Genomic DNA, 19,237 nt, shown 5'->3' on the forward strand with positions numbered 1-19,237 from the left:
GCTCCCGTGCGCGCTCCCTCCCTCCCCTAGTGCGCGCTCCCATCCAGTGCGCGCTCCCCGCGCGCGTAATTCCCCTTCTGCAGGGGCGCGCCCTCCTCTTCATCGTCCTTACTGCCCCCTCTCCCCCCCAGGGCGCGCTTTAACTTCCTGGCCGTCGCTGATTGGCTGGAGGGGAGGAGGGGTTCGGCCAATGGCTCTGCCTTCCTCTCCAGGACGGGCAGCTGATTGGTTTAGAGCGAGGACTATGCAAATGAGCGGGTTGCTGTGGCCACAGAGAGGGAGGGAGAGACTGGCCGGCTGTTTGGTGTAGAGGAATTCCGAGACATTCACCTTCAATCAGAAGGAGAGGGAGTGTGGGGAGACACTCATTCATAAAGCGCTGGGACTACTCCTGCTTTGCCGCCTGCCAGTGTTCTAGCGTGTACAACACATAAATACTTCCAATTTTACAACAGAACCAGACAGAGAGAGAGAGAGACACAGGCGTTTAAAAGGAAGAGGATTGCCGACACAGAGATGGAAAAAAGAAACTTAATTTCTTCAGCAGCCTGAGAAGTTTTAACCCCCCCTCCAAAAAAACACACAAGAAGTTTCTCCAGTTTTTTTTTCTGGAAAAAAAGATTTATTTGGCTCAGTCATCTTCAGGGGCGGGTGTCTCTTGTGTGAAGTTGAACTGAAGTCTGTGCGTGTGTGTTGGTGTGTGTCTCGCTCTGAATTTCGGTCGGGAGATTATATATGTGTGTGTCTCAAACCACATAGAAGCCGCAAGCCTAACCGATCAAAACCACGCTGCACTCAAAAATAAAGATCTCGAAAGCGAAAGCTCCGATAAGCAAAACCCGGAGAAGAGCAGAACATTTCACGTGGATTGTTATTGCATTAATTCTGTTTGAACGGACTTGGGCGAAGTTATTTTTTTCAAGGAACATCATCAGATCGTTGGATAAAACTGCAGTGCTATTTTGTTGTTTTTTTAAAAAATTTCTCTCTGTGTGTTGGGGAGAATAAAAGGACATCAAGAACTCTCTCTCAATCAGCCGGGACCAGATCTAATTTTCAAAGTGCAGGATCATGCAAGGCAGGCCACTGTCAGAAACGTGCTATGTGGCTGGAAAGTGAAAGGGGGGCCACAGCAGCAAGTCTACAGGTGGACAGTTCATTCTTGTAACCGCTGACTGATCGAAAGTCCCAGCGCCTGGCATTTATTACTGAAAGCTGCTCTGAACTCAACCTACTCAGAGACTTGGTTATATGGTGACCTGCCTTGCAGGTGGATTAAGACAGGCAGAGAGAAAGATCCAAGACTGAGTTTTGTGTTGCTGCCCCGCTGTTCGTTTTCTTTCTCTAGCCCCCATCCCCACCCCTCCATCCCTCGTTATTATAATAATTAATTTTTCTTTTGAGATTAGTTAAGTTTTGTTGTGATGCGTATCCCTGTAGATACCAACACCAGCCGCCGGTTCACGCCGCCTTCCACCACGCTGAGCACGGGGAAGATGAGCGACTCTCTGCCCCTGGCACCGCAGGAGAGCGCCCTGAGCAAGCTCCGAGTCGCCGATCGCAGCATGGTCGACGTTTTAGCCGACCATCCCGGAGAGCTGGTCCGGACGGACAGTCCAAACTTCCTCTGCTCCGTCCTCCCGACCCACTGGAGGTGTAACAAAACCCTCCCCATCGCATTCAAGGTAAATGTGTCTCGGCAGCTATTCCGGTGCATGTCGAATCAATGTCTTGCCTTTGAACTATTGCATCTATATGAGAGCTAGTCCAGCAAAAGTGTCATTATTTTCACAGCAGCTACTAATGGAATATATTTTTCTTATATTCAGATTTTTAAAATTATTTTTAAGAACACGATTTGATTTATATTTGGTGCAGATTATTGGAGAGAAACGAGTCTAATGTATAAACTGTGTACTCCAGTTACCGCCCTGTAATTGGAAAGAATAAACTGTCTTCGCGTTATGTACACTGACGCTGGGATTATATTTGACTTCGCTGCCCCAGACAGAGTGAATTCTGCTAGCTCCCCAAGTAGTTTTCTCCAGCAATGATCCACAGCAGAAACTATCTTCATATAAATCAGTATTTTGGATAGATGGTGCAGTGATGGTGTGTGACTCAATGTAGTGAGGGGTAAAGGGGGGGGGGTATTGGATGTCTATGAAAAAAGGGGGAGGGGAAGGTATTGGGTAGAATCTAAAGTGATATTTGCGTTGGGAAATTGAGGGTTAGTGTTGAGTGCTGCTCTGTATTCCAGCCTATATGTGTGTGTGTGTGTGTGTGTGTGTGTGGTCACTCTATCTCAGCTGTTTTCCTCTCCCCCGGGTGTACAGGTAGTCGCCCTGGGGGACGTTCCTGACGGGACCCTGGTCACGGTGCTGGCCGGCAACGATGAGAACTACTCCGCCGAGCTTCGCAACGCCACGGCGGTCATGAAGAACCAGGTGGCCCGCTTCAACGATCTGCGGTTCGTCGGACGGAGTGGCCGAGGTAGTGGCAAAGTCACAGCAACTCGCCCCCCCCCCACCCCTCCCCGAGGGCAGCGAGTGCCTCCCCCATCCCACTCCCACACATCCCCACCTACCCTTCCAACTCACCCTCCCTGATCACCTTCCGCTCCAACCTCCAAAATCATCGTTCACATCTCAAATAACCAGTGCATTCAAAAACAACATATCCCTCCAAGTTTAGATTACATCAGATCTTGTTGATTCGCTTGCTGTGTATGTCCTATTTGGGGGGGGGGGGGGGGGGGGTGGTGGCTGGTAACTCTCTGCTAAGGACACTGGCGAGTGATGATGTTATTTCATTTTGTTTGTGTTGGACACTCAAATCACCACAGCGATGTTTAGGAAAATAAGCTTTTCGCTGCCGGATGGCTCAGCGCACACCCGCCTTGTGGCTTTGCCTTGTGGTTCCTAACTCTTGCTTTGGGAGGACTCAGAGCCGGACTTGCCCTGGGCACAGTACAAACGCAACGCGACTCCTCCGAATATCTGTGTCATCGCTACATAGATCACAGCATTCCCGCAGGATTAGACCACAGTGTTATTTCATTACGGAATTTCAGCCCTCCTCCTGCAGATTAATTTAAAACTCTCAAACTTATTTTTACTAGTTTTTTAAATTACACCAACATATTTTTCAAAAGAAATACATCAGATGTCAGAAACATAGTTTCTCATTTACATTATTTTCTCATCAGATTCAAGTTACCTTTTTAAATTTGATTTGATTTATTATTGTCCCATGTATTAGTATACAGTGAAAAGTAATGTTTCTTGCACACTATACAGACAAAGCATACCGCACATAGAGAAGGAAAGGAGAGAGTTACAGTCATAGCTAGGGTATAGAAAAAGATCAACTTAATGCGAGGTAGGACCATTCAAAAGTCTGATGGCAGCAGGAAATAAGCTGTTCTTGAGTCGGTTGGCTCGTGCCCTCAGACTTTTGTAACTTTTCCCCGACGGAAGAAGGTGGAAGAGAGAATGTCCATCCCTTGAGTATAAATTGTCTCAATTCTAGACAGCCGGTGCCGTTATTAGTCTGCAGATTAGAATCCAGTTTACTAAACATAGCGAAAAATACACAGTAATGAGATTCTGCTCGACCTAATAAAAACAAGGACACAAAGGGAAAATATGACAGTCTAAACTCCGAAGTAATTCAGACATCGGAGTTGTTTAACATTAAGCAGTTGACCGCGTGGGCCAAGTTGTTTATTTTCCAGTTGTCATTTTTCTTGTGTGCGAATAAATTGTTAACATTGTAAGACAGTATGTTTTCCGTTCTTCCTTATTCCTCCGCCTCCAACAGTTGTCTCCGGAATTGGCTAATTATTTATTTCTGTATCTGTCGGTTGCAGGGAAAAGCTTCACGTTGACCATCACAGTGTTCACAAATCCGCCTCAAGTAGCCACGTATCATAGAGCCATCAAAATCACAGTGGACGGACCCAGGGAACCCAGGAGTGAGTACTGCACTTAGCATTTCTATTTTGCAATGCCCATCCCCCGCCCCCGCCCCAAAAAACGGAAGATTTATTCTATCCTGCACCAAAATGCTCTCTTTATTATGAGCTCTGTCATCTCATTTTGTACATTTTCCAATATGACAGTGGCCACCGCCCCGGCCTTCCCTCTCCCATACACTCGCTGCACAATGTAACCACACCGGCTGAGTGGAGAAGCAATCGCTGCCTCCACACAGCGTCAGGAGCGAACAAAAAAAATGAACGTCAGGAGCAGGTGATTTCCCCCCCCCCCCCCACCACCCCCTTCTTTGAGAGTTTATTTTTGTCTTCCACATACATAAACTAAATATTATTATTCAGCGCATCTCAATTCGCATTCAAAGACTCCCAGTTCAGAGATGGAGCGCACATGGTACTGCGAGCCGAAGATAAAATCCAGAACTTATCCGGATAACATTCAAGCGAAATAATGACACGGTCAATAATCTCCATTGCTACCGAATGATTTTTTAGATCATATTCCCCCCTCTCCCTTCTCCATCAAGAAATTTAAATGCCTTTTGGCTGCCGAGTGTTTTGCTACAAACTGACCATTGGCATAGTTTTAGTAACTCTACGAATCTGTCTGATTGTGAGTTAAACACATCAATATTACACTTTTTTGCTCATTAACTACTGAAAAGAAATTGCACCATTCCATGAGCCATAGTCCTAGCAATACGGTATAAAAATATGAAAGCCCAATGCTTGCTAAATCAACTTTCTGGGTCTTTAGCATAAAAAGTCGACACATGGACATATAAACAAATTAAACACCAAAAACTATTTTTTTCGATCTAAATAGTCAAATACCGATGGGGAATTATTTGTAGATGTTTGGTTACTTTAAGAAAAATATATTATCAGACTAGAATTCTTAATGTGTACTTGGTTCTGGAGGATTTTGTGTTTCTTTACCAATTGTCGCACTCGGAAGTTGCTACTTGACTATAGTGAATGTATTAGTAGAACGGGGTCCAATTACAAAGGAAAGTAGACTGTTTAATAACAATCATCCTAATGCATAGCTAAATCACCTCTAACACCTCTAGTTCGCTTCGCTCATTTCCAGAGTATTTGCAGTTGTTTGCAAAATGGGCTGGAGAGGTTAAGCACCAAAAAATAACGCTATTGCCAATTATTAATAATGGGCAGGATGCAAAAATTGAAAGAAATTAATAAGAATGACAAACAGCCCGTATTTTACAAACGCACCCACCGTTTACATCTTGTAAAATTACACTTAGCATATCAGATGTACAAGTTTCAAGTATCATTTCAAACATTATACCAGTTCAAACTCGTGGATGACTTACTCCACTATTTCCGTTTATTCGACACAAATGTCCATCAAATACTTATTTTCGGGTGTCCATAAATAAAAGTATCTATTGATAAACACTGACATACTTTAATTAACTTGAACATATTTCTTACTAGCATCACAAAACAATGCTCCCAGCTATTCAAAACAATACGCTTAGTGTGACAATAGGAATATACAAAAGCGGAACGCCAGAAATAGTGTTTCTTCTCCCAGAGCTATTTAATAATGAGTTAAGCCCTATCTGAATCATTACACAACTTCCATGTGAATACAAAATCTGGATAACGATTAGATGAATATACCAATGCAATAAATATTTGGAATGACATTAAGTGTAGACTGGTAATTAAAGTGATCACACCCTTTGCAATTTAATCGTTAAATGATGACTGGGATTACTTATGACCTAGTGTTTAACTATTTTTTAACTGACAATATAAAATTGTAACCTTTAGTTTAGAGCTGGTTGCAAGTATTTTACAAAACGATTGCATTCAAAATGTGTTACAAGTGAGCATTTTTGAATGCATTAATAGTAATGATAAAACAGTGAGGAGAGTACAGTTATGAGGGATTACAGCAGCCATCAATGTGGTTTAATAATTTTGAGATGATTTGATATGATAAGCCTTTTTAAAATACGGAACTTGTTATTTATCATTAATTTCCATATGTGTCGTCATACATGCTACTTTTAAAATGGATAGCTGTCATTTTACAGTGTAACTTTACATTTGGTTGTTTTGGCCACTGCAAGTATGCATTTTTGGAAGATATTTTCTCTCTTTTGATTTTAAAAACTAATTGTTGGCCACATTTATTTTGCTTAACAACATGAATCGACATACATTGATAAAAAAAACGCACTAATATGAGTTGGAATACTCACGCTAATGTTTTGGTTTAAAAAGTGCCATACTATTAATTTCCAGTTCATCCCCATTTCTGTTGCACCTTCAATACTCCTTTCCTCTTCAGGTTCTCTCTTTGCCCGTCTGTCGCATTTAATCATGGATATCTGCATCGTTTGAGTGTATTCGTGTGAGATAGGAGAGCATGGCTGACACTGATGATTCCACAAACACTAAAAAGTCCCATAAATTGTTACACTTGCCTCTGGGCGTATAACAATAAAAATCAAAACAAATTAATTATCATAATCAATTATCAACAGTGTTTGGTTATTCAGATGTTTTAGTTGAATTTCTGGTTACTCTTCTCAATGGTATTTGTTTAGTCAATGATTAATCATTTGTTTTTAAAGTACTCATCTGAATTGAAGTTATAGGTTCTGATACACAAAATATCTTTAATCTGAAAATAATCTTTTGCAGAATAAAAAGCTTTTGTACCTACCGGGAATTAGAATAAATTATAAGGCAGTGAAGGGAAGGTGGGTGGAATTAAATCTTTTTATTTGTGAATAGCAGTAGATTATCTTTTCACCATTCATCTAAACCACAAAATTACCTTTGATCTTGTGCTTGGTGAACATCAGAGAAACCAACAGATTTCAGATAAAGATTCAGCTCACCTCCCAGCCAAACCACAGAACTAAACTCAGTGATCTCTATAAATGGCAATGGGGTTGTGACAGATTCGCCAGCACAGTGACTCTAGTTTGTATACTTGATTAGTTAAGAGGGTATTGATTAAAGTAGGAAATTGAGATTTGATAGTCAGCATTATAATCCATGGTTTGTGCTGGAAATTTTTAAGTCAGAGCATAAATATTTTTACACATATTTATAACGATATCCTGTAGGAAGACACAGAAGTCTTATCCTTACAGAATCCATTTTCCACAATTTCACTCTCTGGATAATTGCTTTATTTCCAAAGTATTTTCAATACAATGTAACAGAAAGAGAACATAAGCAGCAATTAGGATAAGTGATTTACTGCAAGAACCATTTAAAAGTGTTCAAAAATGGCATTCCAACTACCTCTGGGTATTTTTATTGGAAAGCCGGATTATTTGGGCAACAAATGTAAGCGGTGAAATAGGCAGAATGTCAGCACAAGCCAAATCCCTCACTCTAACAGCGGGACATGTTGTAATCATTTGGAGGCTTTTGCTATGCCTTGCGGGGTTTTGCAGGGCAATTTCAAAATATTGTACTGAAGAATAATATTCAGAAGCAAGCAGTTGCAGCATCAAGTGTATCGTGACATAAAACTAGATCTTTATGGCAGAAATTATTATTAAAACTCAGTCTGAGGAAGTTAATCAAAATTGCTATTCAAACACATCATGGAATTATTAAAGTATAAGGATGGTATTTTTCTTTATTGAATCATTTCCCTCAAATTGCTTCTGTTCATTAGAGAAGCCCATTTCAAAACACAAGATGCATATTAACTCTAGTCCCATGAATATCAAGTGTTACATTAAACTTTTCAGGCTGGAATACATTAGAATCACTAAACTAACCATCCAGTTTCAATACAAGTCAATAACTCCTTTGTTCATTTTGGTGTTTGAACCAAATTCGACATTATTATCAACACTTGCAAATGCCGGAAATGATCTTATATATCTGTTGCTTCCCACCATTTGATTAAGTTTTCAGCAGTCTATATTTACAAGTACAAATTTGGTTTGATCTATGTATTAGTACAGTGTTTGACCTTTTACACAGGACAACATCTATCAAGCTGTTTGTTCAGGGACTCATGAACTCAAGCACTGTGAATTATTTAATGTCTGATTTGCAGTTTTTAGTAATTAGCCAACTCTTGAGATATTGTGCTCAGGGTAGTTGTTAAGAGAAGAAAAGAATGTTGTCGCTGAATGCGGAATTGAGTCCATGCCATTTTCCTATTTTATTTCCTTCCTTATTCCTCCCTGAAGATACTGACCGCCCATTGGGTCATGATTCCATAGGTTCTATTTTATAGAAAAACTTATGAATTGGGAGAGGTAGGTCATTCAGCCCTTTAAGCCTGCTCTGCCATTCAATAAGATCATGGCTGATCTGATTGTAACTTCAACCCCCACATTCCTGCCTACTCCACAGGCAGCTCATCCGGGTGGTGACATTTCACGCCTAGCTTTCCACTGTTCGAATAATAAACAATATGAAGTATTAAAGACTTTAAGCTCACGGTGAATACGCCTTTTGCAGCCACTTATGTGGTATTCCTAATTCCATAGAAGGAGCAGAGCGGAAGGTAGTGGACCCATTCTCACCAGGCACAGTGAAAACCTTGGAGGATAAACCATTTAATCAAATACAGTTTGGAGGTTTCACGTTCAGAGCTATGTTTGGTGGCCTGGGACATAGCAGGAGGTCTATGCACACAGCTACAGTGCAGATCCCAGGGTATTCTGAGGAAAGGGATGATAAAACAAAAACATTTAAACATTTAACAAGTAAAATGGATGAAACATCTGACATACTGACAATCTTATAGAACTGGATTCAGACTGAAGTGAGGATTCCACTTTGACAATTTAAATTTCCCAACATGTATTAGATATTACTATTATTTACAAAGGTTCTGTTACCCGTAAAGAGTGCAAAACCTGAATTCAGTTGATAAGAGGAGCGTTTCTAATTGTTGCAGTTGTTGGAAGCCGATCATCTCAGCCCCAGGATATTGTTGCAAGAACTCTTCATGGCAACACCTTGGGCCTAGTGCTTCTTGGCATCCAATGGTATCATTATCGCCAAGTAACCCCACCCGTCCACATCCTGGGTATTATCATTGATCAGAAACACAACAAGGTCATGTAAGTGCTTGGCTGTAGAGCAGGTCGGAAGCTGGATGTTCTGTGGTGAGTGATTTACCTCCTAACTCCTTGAAATCTCTCCACCAGCCATAGAACACAAGTTAAACTTCCCTGCAGCACTGATGTGGAAAAAGCAATCCCATCAATCTGCAACTTCATCCAACGACCTAAACATCCATTCCTTTTACCAGTGTAATGGCATCTTACGCAGCAATGAGCAAATTCTCCACCTCCACCACCTTGGAGAACAAGAGGCAACAAGTGTACCAGAATGCCACTATGTCCAAATTCCCCTGCTCTGTAAGTTACACATCAGCCTGATTTGGAAAGGGGCAGGGACCTGGGTTCAATTCCAGCCTCAGGTGTCTGTCTGTGTGGAGTTTGCATGTTCTTCCCATGTCTGTGTGGGTTTCCTCCAGGTGCTCCGGTTTCCTCCTATATTCCAAAGATGTGCAGGTTAGGTTGATTGACCATATTAAATTGTCCCTTAGTAGCAGGGTAAATATGTGTGGTTACAGGGATAAGGCCTGGGTGGGATAGTTGTTGGTGCAGACTCAATGGGCCAAATGGCCTTCTTCTGCACTGTAAAGATTCTTTTATATGAAATATGTTGCCGTGTCTTCATTTTTCTTGGGTTAAAATCCTGGAAATGCCTCCCTAACAGTATTGAGGTGGTCCCTTCACCAAACAGACTGCAATGGTCAGGGCAAAGGCCCACTACAAGTATTTAGAAGGATAGAAACTGAATGCTAGCTTTGCCTGTTGCAGCCATATCCCAAATAATAAATCTAAAGTAAAAGCAAAAGATATATATATATAATAAATTAAAAATGTTTTGATAGATGTAGAAGACTGGCCGTATCAGAATAGCCACATGTCATTTCAGCATCCATTGTTCCATTCTCCTAACACCATCACTGAGGAGTCTAAGTCTCCTTTCTACTGAAGTTGAAGGTGCTCCTCAGAAAACAGAGAAAAAAATGTGAATTAGTATTGGCTAATGTTGAAAATATACATACATTAGGATTATCTTCAAAACAACAGAGTACAATTTTAGTACAATTTGTTATCACTATGTAACATTGAGCACTTTCTGAATTGTGTGGCTAGTGTTAGATCAGTATCTACTGACAAGTGAATGGAGACTGTCTGAAATTATTATCTAATAGATCAGTACCATACATTGACATTTACACAATTATACATATGTACTAGAAAATTAGGATTATTTAACATGAACATTCATTTGCTCAAAACAATATTTTTTTAATAAGGAACTATTTAGGCTAGCTACTGTCCACATTGTTGGACACTATCTTGAAAAAATGTCTCTCATCACTGTGAATACAATGCTTTAAAATTAATTGTATTGTTTCAATCACAATAGTGTGGTACAGTCCACCTTCCTCTCAAACCAGGGTTTCAGGGAGGCCGGATAGTTTAATGGAGAATCTTTTGCAACTGTCAAGGTCTCTGGATACAAAATAAGCTTCCAGAAGGAGACAGGTCACCTTCCTAATCGACTTCCCCCTGTCAGCCCTCCCTGATCCCTCACTTATTGGCTAATCTTTGGCACGAAACATTTCTAACTTTTCCTTACAAAATAACTGCCAGTTCAACCATCCAGGAGGGTTGCTTTCTAACCACATAGTTCATTGAAAAATTTAAAGTTTATTTATTAGTGTGGCAAGTAGGCTTATATTAACACTGCTATGAAGTTACTGTGAAAATCCCCGAGTCACCACATTCTGGTGCCTGTTTGGGTACATTGATGGAGAATTTAACATGGCCAATGCATGTCTGCATGTCTAATCAGCATGTCTTTCAGACTGTGGGAGGAAACTGGGGCACCCAGAGGAAACCCACGCAGACACGGGGAGAACACAGACAGTGACCCAAGCCGTGAATTGAACCTGGGTCCTTGGAACTGTGAGGCAGCAGTGCTAACCACTGCGACATCATAACATATCACAGTGCAGAATGTATTTACGTCCTCCAGATTAAGTGATCAACATTGATTATTTCATGGTCTTTTTATACTTCTGGGCTAATTTTGTAGTTTTGTTTACAAGCATAATTGCAAACTGCAACTGCGACAGAGAGTGGTTGTAGAGGGCTGTTTTTCAAACTGAAGGCCTGTGACCAGCGATGTGCCTCAGGGATTGGTGCTGGGTCCAATGTTATCTATCATTTATATTAATGGTTTGGATGAGAATTTATGGGCATGGTTAGTAAATTTGCAGATGATGCCAAGATTGGTGACACAGTGGACAATGAAGATTGTCTAGGGTTGCAATAGGATCTTGATCAATTGTACCAGTGGGTTGATGAATGGCAGAAGGAGTGTAATTTAGAAAAATGCAAGGTGATGCATTTTGGTAGATCTAACCGCGGCAGGACTTACCCTCAATTAATGGTAGAGCACTGGGGAGAATTAAAGGACAGAGATCTAGGGGTACAGGTTTATAGCTCCTTGAAAGTGAAGTCACAGATGGATAAAATAGTGAAGAAGGCATTCAGCATTCGGCATGCTTGGTTTCATTCGTCAGAACATTGAATACAGGAGTTGGGCGTCTTGTTGAAGTTGTACAAGTCATCAGTAGGGCCACACTCGGAATACTGTGCATAGTTTTGGTCACCCTATAATAGAAAGGATTTTATTAAACTAGAAAAAGTGCAGAAAAGCTTTACTAGGATGCTGCTGGGACTTGATGGTTTGAGTTATAGGGAGAGGCTGGATAAACTGGAACTTTCTTCCCCAGAGTGTAGGAGGCTTAGGCATGATCTTATGGAGGTCTATAAAGAAATGAGGGGTATAGATCAGCTAGATAGTCAATATTTTTTCCCAAAGGTAGGGGAGTCTAAAACTAGAAGGCATAGATTTAAGTTAAGAGGAGAGGGATACAAAAGGGCCCAGAGGGGCAATTTTTTCACACAGAGGGTGGTGAGTGTCTGGAACGAGCTGCCAGAGGTAGTAGTAGAGAGGGTACTATTTTGTCTTTTAAAAAGCGTTTAGATAGTTACATGGGTAAGATGGGTATAGAGGGATATGGACCAAATGTGGTCAATTGGGAATGGCTTAGTGGTAACAACTGGGCAGCATTCATAAGTTGGGCTGAAGGGCCTGTTTCCATGGTGTAAACCTCTAAGATTCCATAACTACAACATGCCACAATTAAAAGCAACCCTGACCATACATAAGCAGTTTCACTAATTCTTAAAACAATTTACTAAACACTCTACTTACCCTATTCTTGTTTTTGTCAAGCATACATCTCTATGGCATTGAATAACAAAACAACATCTTTTGAACATTATCACTAAGCTTTCAAAACCCCAGACATTTTATCCTTCATCTGATTATATTTTCAGCAGTTCTGTTTGAAATGACAAATAACTGGGGGAAACAAATTGGATTTGGATTTAAGATCCATTTTGTCCTTGTAACACAATTAAATCGACATATTCGAGTCGGATCCAGTGAATAGTTGCCTGGAAAGCAGCACACTGTGTATATCACTTGAAGTCAACATTAGTTTAATGTCTAAACGTATTTATAGTGTCAAGGGTATTATTCATTCTGTGCAAGCTGTCTGACACAACACTGCCAAAAATGCATCAATGAATTAGATAATTTTAGGCAGCTTGTTTTCAGTTCGTTCTGAGTGAACTATACTGTTGGTCATTACAAATGAAAAAAAATGCCTATCCCTTTTGAATAAAGTTTGATCAATTCTGATCACATTAACTGAATGTACCGCGAGGTTCTACTTCAACATTGAAAATCCTGGAAGAATTTCCACATCATATCAATGATTGCCCATTTACTTACAGAGGTAGATAACGAGAAGCATTCATTTGTGATATTGATACGGAGAATTGTATGAGGTCACTAAAATAAAACAGGTCTCTGTTGGAATAGTGAACAAGGGAATGGCATCTATTAAACATAATAGCAATACTGTATAGCCTGAAGCTTTCTGTTGCTGACATTAGTTAATAAAACATACTTCTGCCATTCTGGTAAGGCAGTCATCCATTTCAAATAAACGGGTAAATGCTTGTCTTACAGTAGTGTCTTATAGACATTATACCTTGTGTTACATCTTGACTGTTAGTCTGAAAATATCAGCCTTAGTAATTTCTAAGTTTACGTAGAAATTATGGCTTGCCCTGTTGCAAATTTCTTTAACATTTGTATGCTGATACCACAACTGTAATTTCTAGAACAAGAGGCTCATACAGTAATTTTGCTGTTAGCTAACTTAGTTCAATGCACAAAACACGAAAAGTGGCATGTAACAATTGAAGCCAAGGACAGAATATTGTATTACTTCTTGGCTGTTTGACTTTAGAATGGTCTTTATTGAAGACGAGTTTATATTTAGGGTTTGCGTCTTGTGATTAAGTATGTTACTCAAAGTGAAGAGCTCATCATAGTTTGCCTTCATTATAGCGTCCCCTAGATTCACTGTCCTTGCACGGAGAGGAACCCTGATCATTTTTGAATGTATATGTAAATTGTTTGTGTTGTTTGTATGTGTGTTGTTTACTGTGTGGGTGGCAATCTATGTGTGTGTGTGTGTGTGTGTGTGTGTGTGTGTGTGTGTGTGTGTGTGTGTGTGTGTGTGTGTGTGTGTGTGTGGCCAGGTATGTGGCCAGGTATGTGGTTCTTCAAGTGTCGTGTGTGTGGTGTGGCTGTATGTGTAAGAGATTTGACTGTGTGTGGTGTGTGGGTGTTTATGGAAATCAAATGCATAAACAAATAGATGACAAGTAACGTTTGGTTCTCACAAACTTAAAAAAAACTTGTTCAGTTCTCACAAGGTTAATGTTGAGATTTATACAGTTTCATTTGGATCAAGTTGCAAAGCCAGTTGGAGTCGCTCCAAGAAATATGATACATCTTTATTAAATTGATGATCATCATTAACCTTTAGTAATTTATACATATTTTCTTCTCTATCTTCTAAAAGATCACTATTACAATGATAGCAAACATTTTCTCTCAGAAGCCATCCTCTGTATTTTGGCCATATCTCTGCAAATGCTTGAACTACGATTTACAATTAAGCAGTCTTCGTTATGTGAATAGCTTGTGTGACAGAAATATGTTTGTATCTAAACTGGCCGTTCTGCTGCAAAGACCTGTTAACACAAACAGTATTTTACATATGTCTGTGATAATATCCCTCTCTTTGGAGTTGCCCAAACAACAGCTTCTGGCTTATTCAGCAGTTATACCACAGGTCCGAGATCAAGTTATACTATTCATTTTCCCCACCCTCCAAATGTCAATGGATTTGCACAGGCAATTGTTAACCAGCTAACTGTATTGTTGAGAACTATTGCATTGGGAAAAGGCTAACTGCCTCTGCTTCAGCATTGACAACGTAAGGGTGGGCTGCATGGAAACTTAGCTTCATCCTTGAAAAGCTGGCTTTGCACCAGTTGCAGCTCCAGCTGGTGTGAAGCCTAGATAGTACGAGACTGCTTCCTGGAGGTGCTCATAGAACTGAAGTAAAATCCTCAGCTGACAGAAGTTTGGCTACAGTCAGTTATGCTGCTCATTGACATAAAGCCAACATTGCTCTGCAGCAATGCAGAACGTTCAGCAAAACTCTGCTGCCCATATCCTAACGTGAACCAAGTACCATTCACTCTCCGTCTCTGTGCTTGCTGACCCACATTGGCTCCTGACCCAGCAACATTCACAATCAGAGGCAGAAACAATAGAGTGATTTATTTTTCTCCTAGTGCAATTGTCCTAAGACATAATCCAGCCGGTACTGAGGGAATGATGCATTGTCTGAGGAACCCTGTTTCAAATAAGAAATTAAAACAGGGAATCATCTGCTTACTCAGTAGACTCAAAAAGATCCTGTATCATTATTTATATAAATTAATTGGATGAAGAGACTGAGGTTCAGTTGCTAAATTTGCTGATGAATAAAGGTGGGTAAGAAAGTAAATTGTAAAGAAAATGCAAGGAGGGTCATTGATTGGTTAAGTGACTGGACAAAAATCTGGCAAATGGAGAATAAAGTGGGCAGATGTGAAATTGCCCATTTTGGCAGGATAAATAAAAGAGAAGCTAATTATCTAAATAGCAAGAAATCGCAGAGCTCTGAAATACAGAGGAATCTGGGTATTCTAATGCATAAAGGGGAGGCAATGGCCTAGTGGTATTATCGCTGGACTATTAATCCAGAAACTCAACTAATGTTCTCGAGACCCAGGTTTGAGTCCCGCCCACAGCAGATGGTGAAATTTGAATTCAATGAAAAAGAACTTCTGGAATTAAGAGTCTACTGATGACAATGAAACCCTTGTTGATTGTCAGAAAAGCCCATCTGATTCACTAATATCCTTCAGGGAATGAAATCTGTCGTCCTTACCTGGTCTGGCCTACGTGTGATTCCAGAGCCACAGCAACGTGGTTGACTTTAAACTGCCCTCAGGCAACAAGGGATGAGCAATAAATGCTGGCCAGCCAGCGACGCCCATGTCCCATGAATGAATAAAAAAAATGACAAAATATACAGGTGGAGCAAGTAATTAGGAAAGCTAACAGAATGTTATCATTTATTGTGAGGGGAATTGAGTACAAAAATGTATAGGGCATTGGTGAGACCGCATCTGGAGTATTGTGTACAGTATAGGTCTCCTTATTTAAGGAAAGATGTAAACACATTAGAGGCAGTTCAGAAATGGTTTACTGGACTAATACAAGATAAGCAGATTGTCTTATAAGCAAAGGTTGGGCAAGTTAGGTTTGTATCCACTGGAGTTTAGAAGAGTAAGATGCAACTTGATTGAAATCTTTAAGATCCTAGGGGTATTAACAGGATGGATATGGAGTGTGTGCTTCCTCTTTTCAACTAATCTAGAACTGGGAATCATCAGTTCAAAATAAGGGGTCACTCATTTAAGTTACAGATGGTGAGAGTTTTTTTCTCTCGGAGGGTCCTGTGACTCTGGAACTCTCTTCCTCAAAAGGCAGTGAAAGACTTTGCTAGATAGATTCTTAATTAACAAGGGGATGAAAGGTTATCGAAGGCAGGCAGGAATATGGGGTTGAGGGTAGTATCAGATCAGCCATTATCTTATTGAATGGTGGAGCAGGCTCGATGGGCCAAGTGACCTAGTCCTGCTCCCAGTTCTTATGTTCATATTATTTAAAGGAGATTGAGAAGCTCTCTTGCAGAATTGGTCAATGTTCCTATCTGAACCAGTGCCAGAAAAACCATATGAACTGGTCATAGAATCCCTATAGTACAGAAGAAGGCCATTCAGCCCATCAAGTCTATACCAACTACAATCCCACCCAGGCTCTATTCCCATAACCTCACACATTTACCCTGCTAATCTCCATGACCCTGGTGAGAACTTAGCATGGCAAACCTACTTAACCGGCGCACCTTTGGACTGTGGGAGGAAACCGGAGCGCCCGGATAAAACCCACACAGACACAAGGAAAACTTGCAAAATCCACACAGATAGCGGCCCAAGGCCAGAATTGAACCCAGGTCCCTGGCTCTGTGAGACAGCAGTGCTAACCACTGTGCCACCATGCCATTCCTTTATTTTCTGTTTACTATTTAGATTAATTTAATGGGTTAAATGAGCTTAAGAGGAAGCAGGAATATGACGAATGATACAAAAGGCCATCTCAGTAATGCAATGAGGGCTTTTGAAAACAAGATGGTGCAAGTAACCAAGATTGTGAGAAATACAGGAAAAGTTCCAGCAATGAAAACAGGAAATGGTGAAATCGCACAGTAGATCTTAAAGGGAGAAAAGAACAGGCTAACGCCTCAGTCACAGAACCTTTCCTGGAGCTGAGCTCAGATATTGATTTCTCCAGATCCAGTGTATCACTCTAATTTCACTCCACCCGGGGCAGCAATGGACACACTCTATATCTATTTTGCCAGTCTGGGCTTCATGGTTTAGTGTGGCTCAGGCCTCCTGGTGTCTCATCATTTGGCTGTTCTTCCCATTCCCATGCCAATCTCTCCAATTTGGCCAGCCCAACTCAGTGCCAGCTTTAGGAATTATATCCCGTTCTTATTCTTGAAACTTTGCAAATAACCTTGTAAGAAATCGGAAAGGATCAAAAACTGTTTCTGTCCTTTATTGTGAATACTCTCTGGTGGCCTTTTGTTCATTACTTTGACATAAGAAGATAAGAAATAGGAGCAGGAGTAGGCCATCAAGCTCTTCGAGCCTGTCCCACCATTCAATAAGATCATGGCTGATCTGAAGTGGATCAGTTCCACTTTCCCGCTCTCTCTCCATAACCCTTAATTCCCCTGTCTATCAGAAACCTATCCACCCGTGACTTAAATATATTCAGCGAGGTAGCCTCCACCACTTCAACGGGCAGAGAATTCCAGAGATTCACCACCCTTTGAGTGAAGAAGTTCCTCCTCAACTCTGATCTAAACTGCACCCCCCCTTATCTTGAGACTGTGCCCTCTAGTCCTGCTATCCTTTCTAAGCGGGAAGAATCTCTCTACCTCTACCCTATCGATCCCCTTCATTATCTTATATGTCTCTATAAGATCCCCCCTCAGCCTTCTAAACTCCAACGAGTACAGACTCAGTCTATTTAGTCTATCTTCATAGGCTAGCCCCCTCATCTCCGGTATCAGCCTCGTGAACCTTCTCTGCACTCCCTCCAAAGCCAATATATCCTTCCGCAAGTGCGGCAACCAAAACTGCACACAGTACTCCAGCTGCAGCCACACCAGTACCCTGTACAGTTGCAGCAAGACCTCCTTACTTTTATATTCTATCCCCCTCGCTATAAAGGCCAACATTGACTTAGACAAAAATCTTAAAAAGAGAGAGTTGAATTTTCAATGTACAACATTTACGCTTACGTTTATTACTGTCACAGTTGGGCTTACATTAACATTTCAAATACTGTCAAAATCCCCTAGTCACCACACTGTGGCACCTGACAGAGAATCTAGCATAGAGTCATAGAAGTTTACAGCATGGAAACAGGCCCTTCAGCCCAACTTGTTCATGCTGTCCCTTTTCTTCTAACTAGTCTTTTCTACTGAACTAGTCCCAATAGCCCATGTTTGGACCATATCCCTCTATAACCATCTTACCCATGTAACTGTCTAAATGTTTCATAAAAGACAAAATTGTACCTGTCTCAACTACTACCTCCGGCAGCTTGTTCCAGACACTCACCATCCTCTGTGTGAAGAAATTGTCCCTCTGGACCCTTTTGTATCTCTCTCCTCTCACCATAATCCTATGCCCTCTAGTTTTAGACTTCCCTACCCTTGGGAAAAGATGTTGACTATCTATCCAATCTATGCCCCTCATTATTTGATAGACCTCTGTAAGATCACCCCTAAGCCTCCAGAGGAAAAAAAGTCCCAATCTATCCAGATAACTCAAACCATCAAGACCAAGCATGGTCAATGCACCTAACCAACACATCTTTGCGACTGTTGGAGGAAACCGGAGCACCCAGAGGAAACCCACACTGACACGGGGAGAAATGCAGACTCCACACAGACAGTAAAGGCTTGTGTCATTTTAATCGCATTAAAGGCCTTTGTTGAAATAACGAAGGGGGAATTTGTGCTTAGTACTTGATGTAAACTCAGTAAAGGGAACTACTATTTATAATTGTTGCTGCAGCAATGTGGATAGCCTGTCATGATGCCATCTCCTTAGCAAGCACACCACATTGGATAAGCACGCAACCTTTTCAAGGGTAATTTCTGTCTTTTGCTCCTGGCATTGAACAGTGCGAAGTGAGAGCACTTATCAGAGATACAGAGGTTCATGTCTCTGTTATGCAGTCCATCCAATTTTCCATTAATTGCAATGGATGAAAAATTTAGTGGACTCTGTAATCAACATGCTATATTCTGTGCCCAGTATTCAAACACAGGCCTCTCATGTGCATTACTCCCACTAAAGGGCAGCACGATGGCAAAGTGGTTAGCACTGCTGCCTCGCAGCACCTGTGTTCAATTCTGATCTTGGGTGACTGTGTGGAGTTTGCATGTCTTCCCTGTGTCTGCGTGGATTTCCTCTGGATGCTCCAATTTCCTCCCACACTCCAAAGATGCACAGATTAGGTGCATTAGTCATGTTAAATTGCCCTTAGGTGTCCAAAGAT

General features: G+C 41.0%; 1 protein-coding gene across 3 annotated transcripts in view; it reads left to right on the forward strand.

The window, feature by feature from the left end:
* Positions 1–289: 289 nt before the first annotated feature.
* The window catches only part of LOC145353174 (runt-related transcription factor 1-like), a 62,623-nt gene continuing 43,675 nt past the window's right edge, over positions 290–19,237 (forward strand). For all 3 annotated transcript variants that reach the window (XM_080203641.1, XM_080203642.1, XM_080203643.1), the window contains exons 1-3: positions 290–1,685; positions 2,337–2,493; positions 3,872–3,976. In XM_080203641.1, coding sequence (XP_080059767.1) covers positions 1,425–1,685; positions 2,337–2,493; positions 3,872–3,976 — 523 coding nt within the window. In that variant the 5' untranslated portion in view covers positions 290–1,424. The remainder of the gene's footprint in view (positions 1,686–2,336; positions 2,494–3,871; positions 3,977–19,237) is intronic.

The sequence above is a fragment of the Carcharhinus amblyrhynchos genome, chromosome 15, assembly GCF_965287045.1.
Source record: "Carcharhinus amblyrhynchos chromosome 15, sCarAmb.v2.hapA, whole genome shotgun sequence".
NCBI lineage: Eukaryota > Metazoa > Chordata > Chondrichthyes > Carcharhiniformes > Carcharhinidae > Carcharhinus > Carcharhinus amblyrhynchos.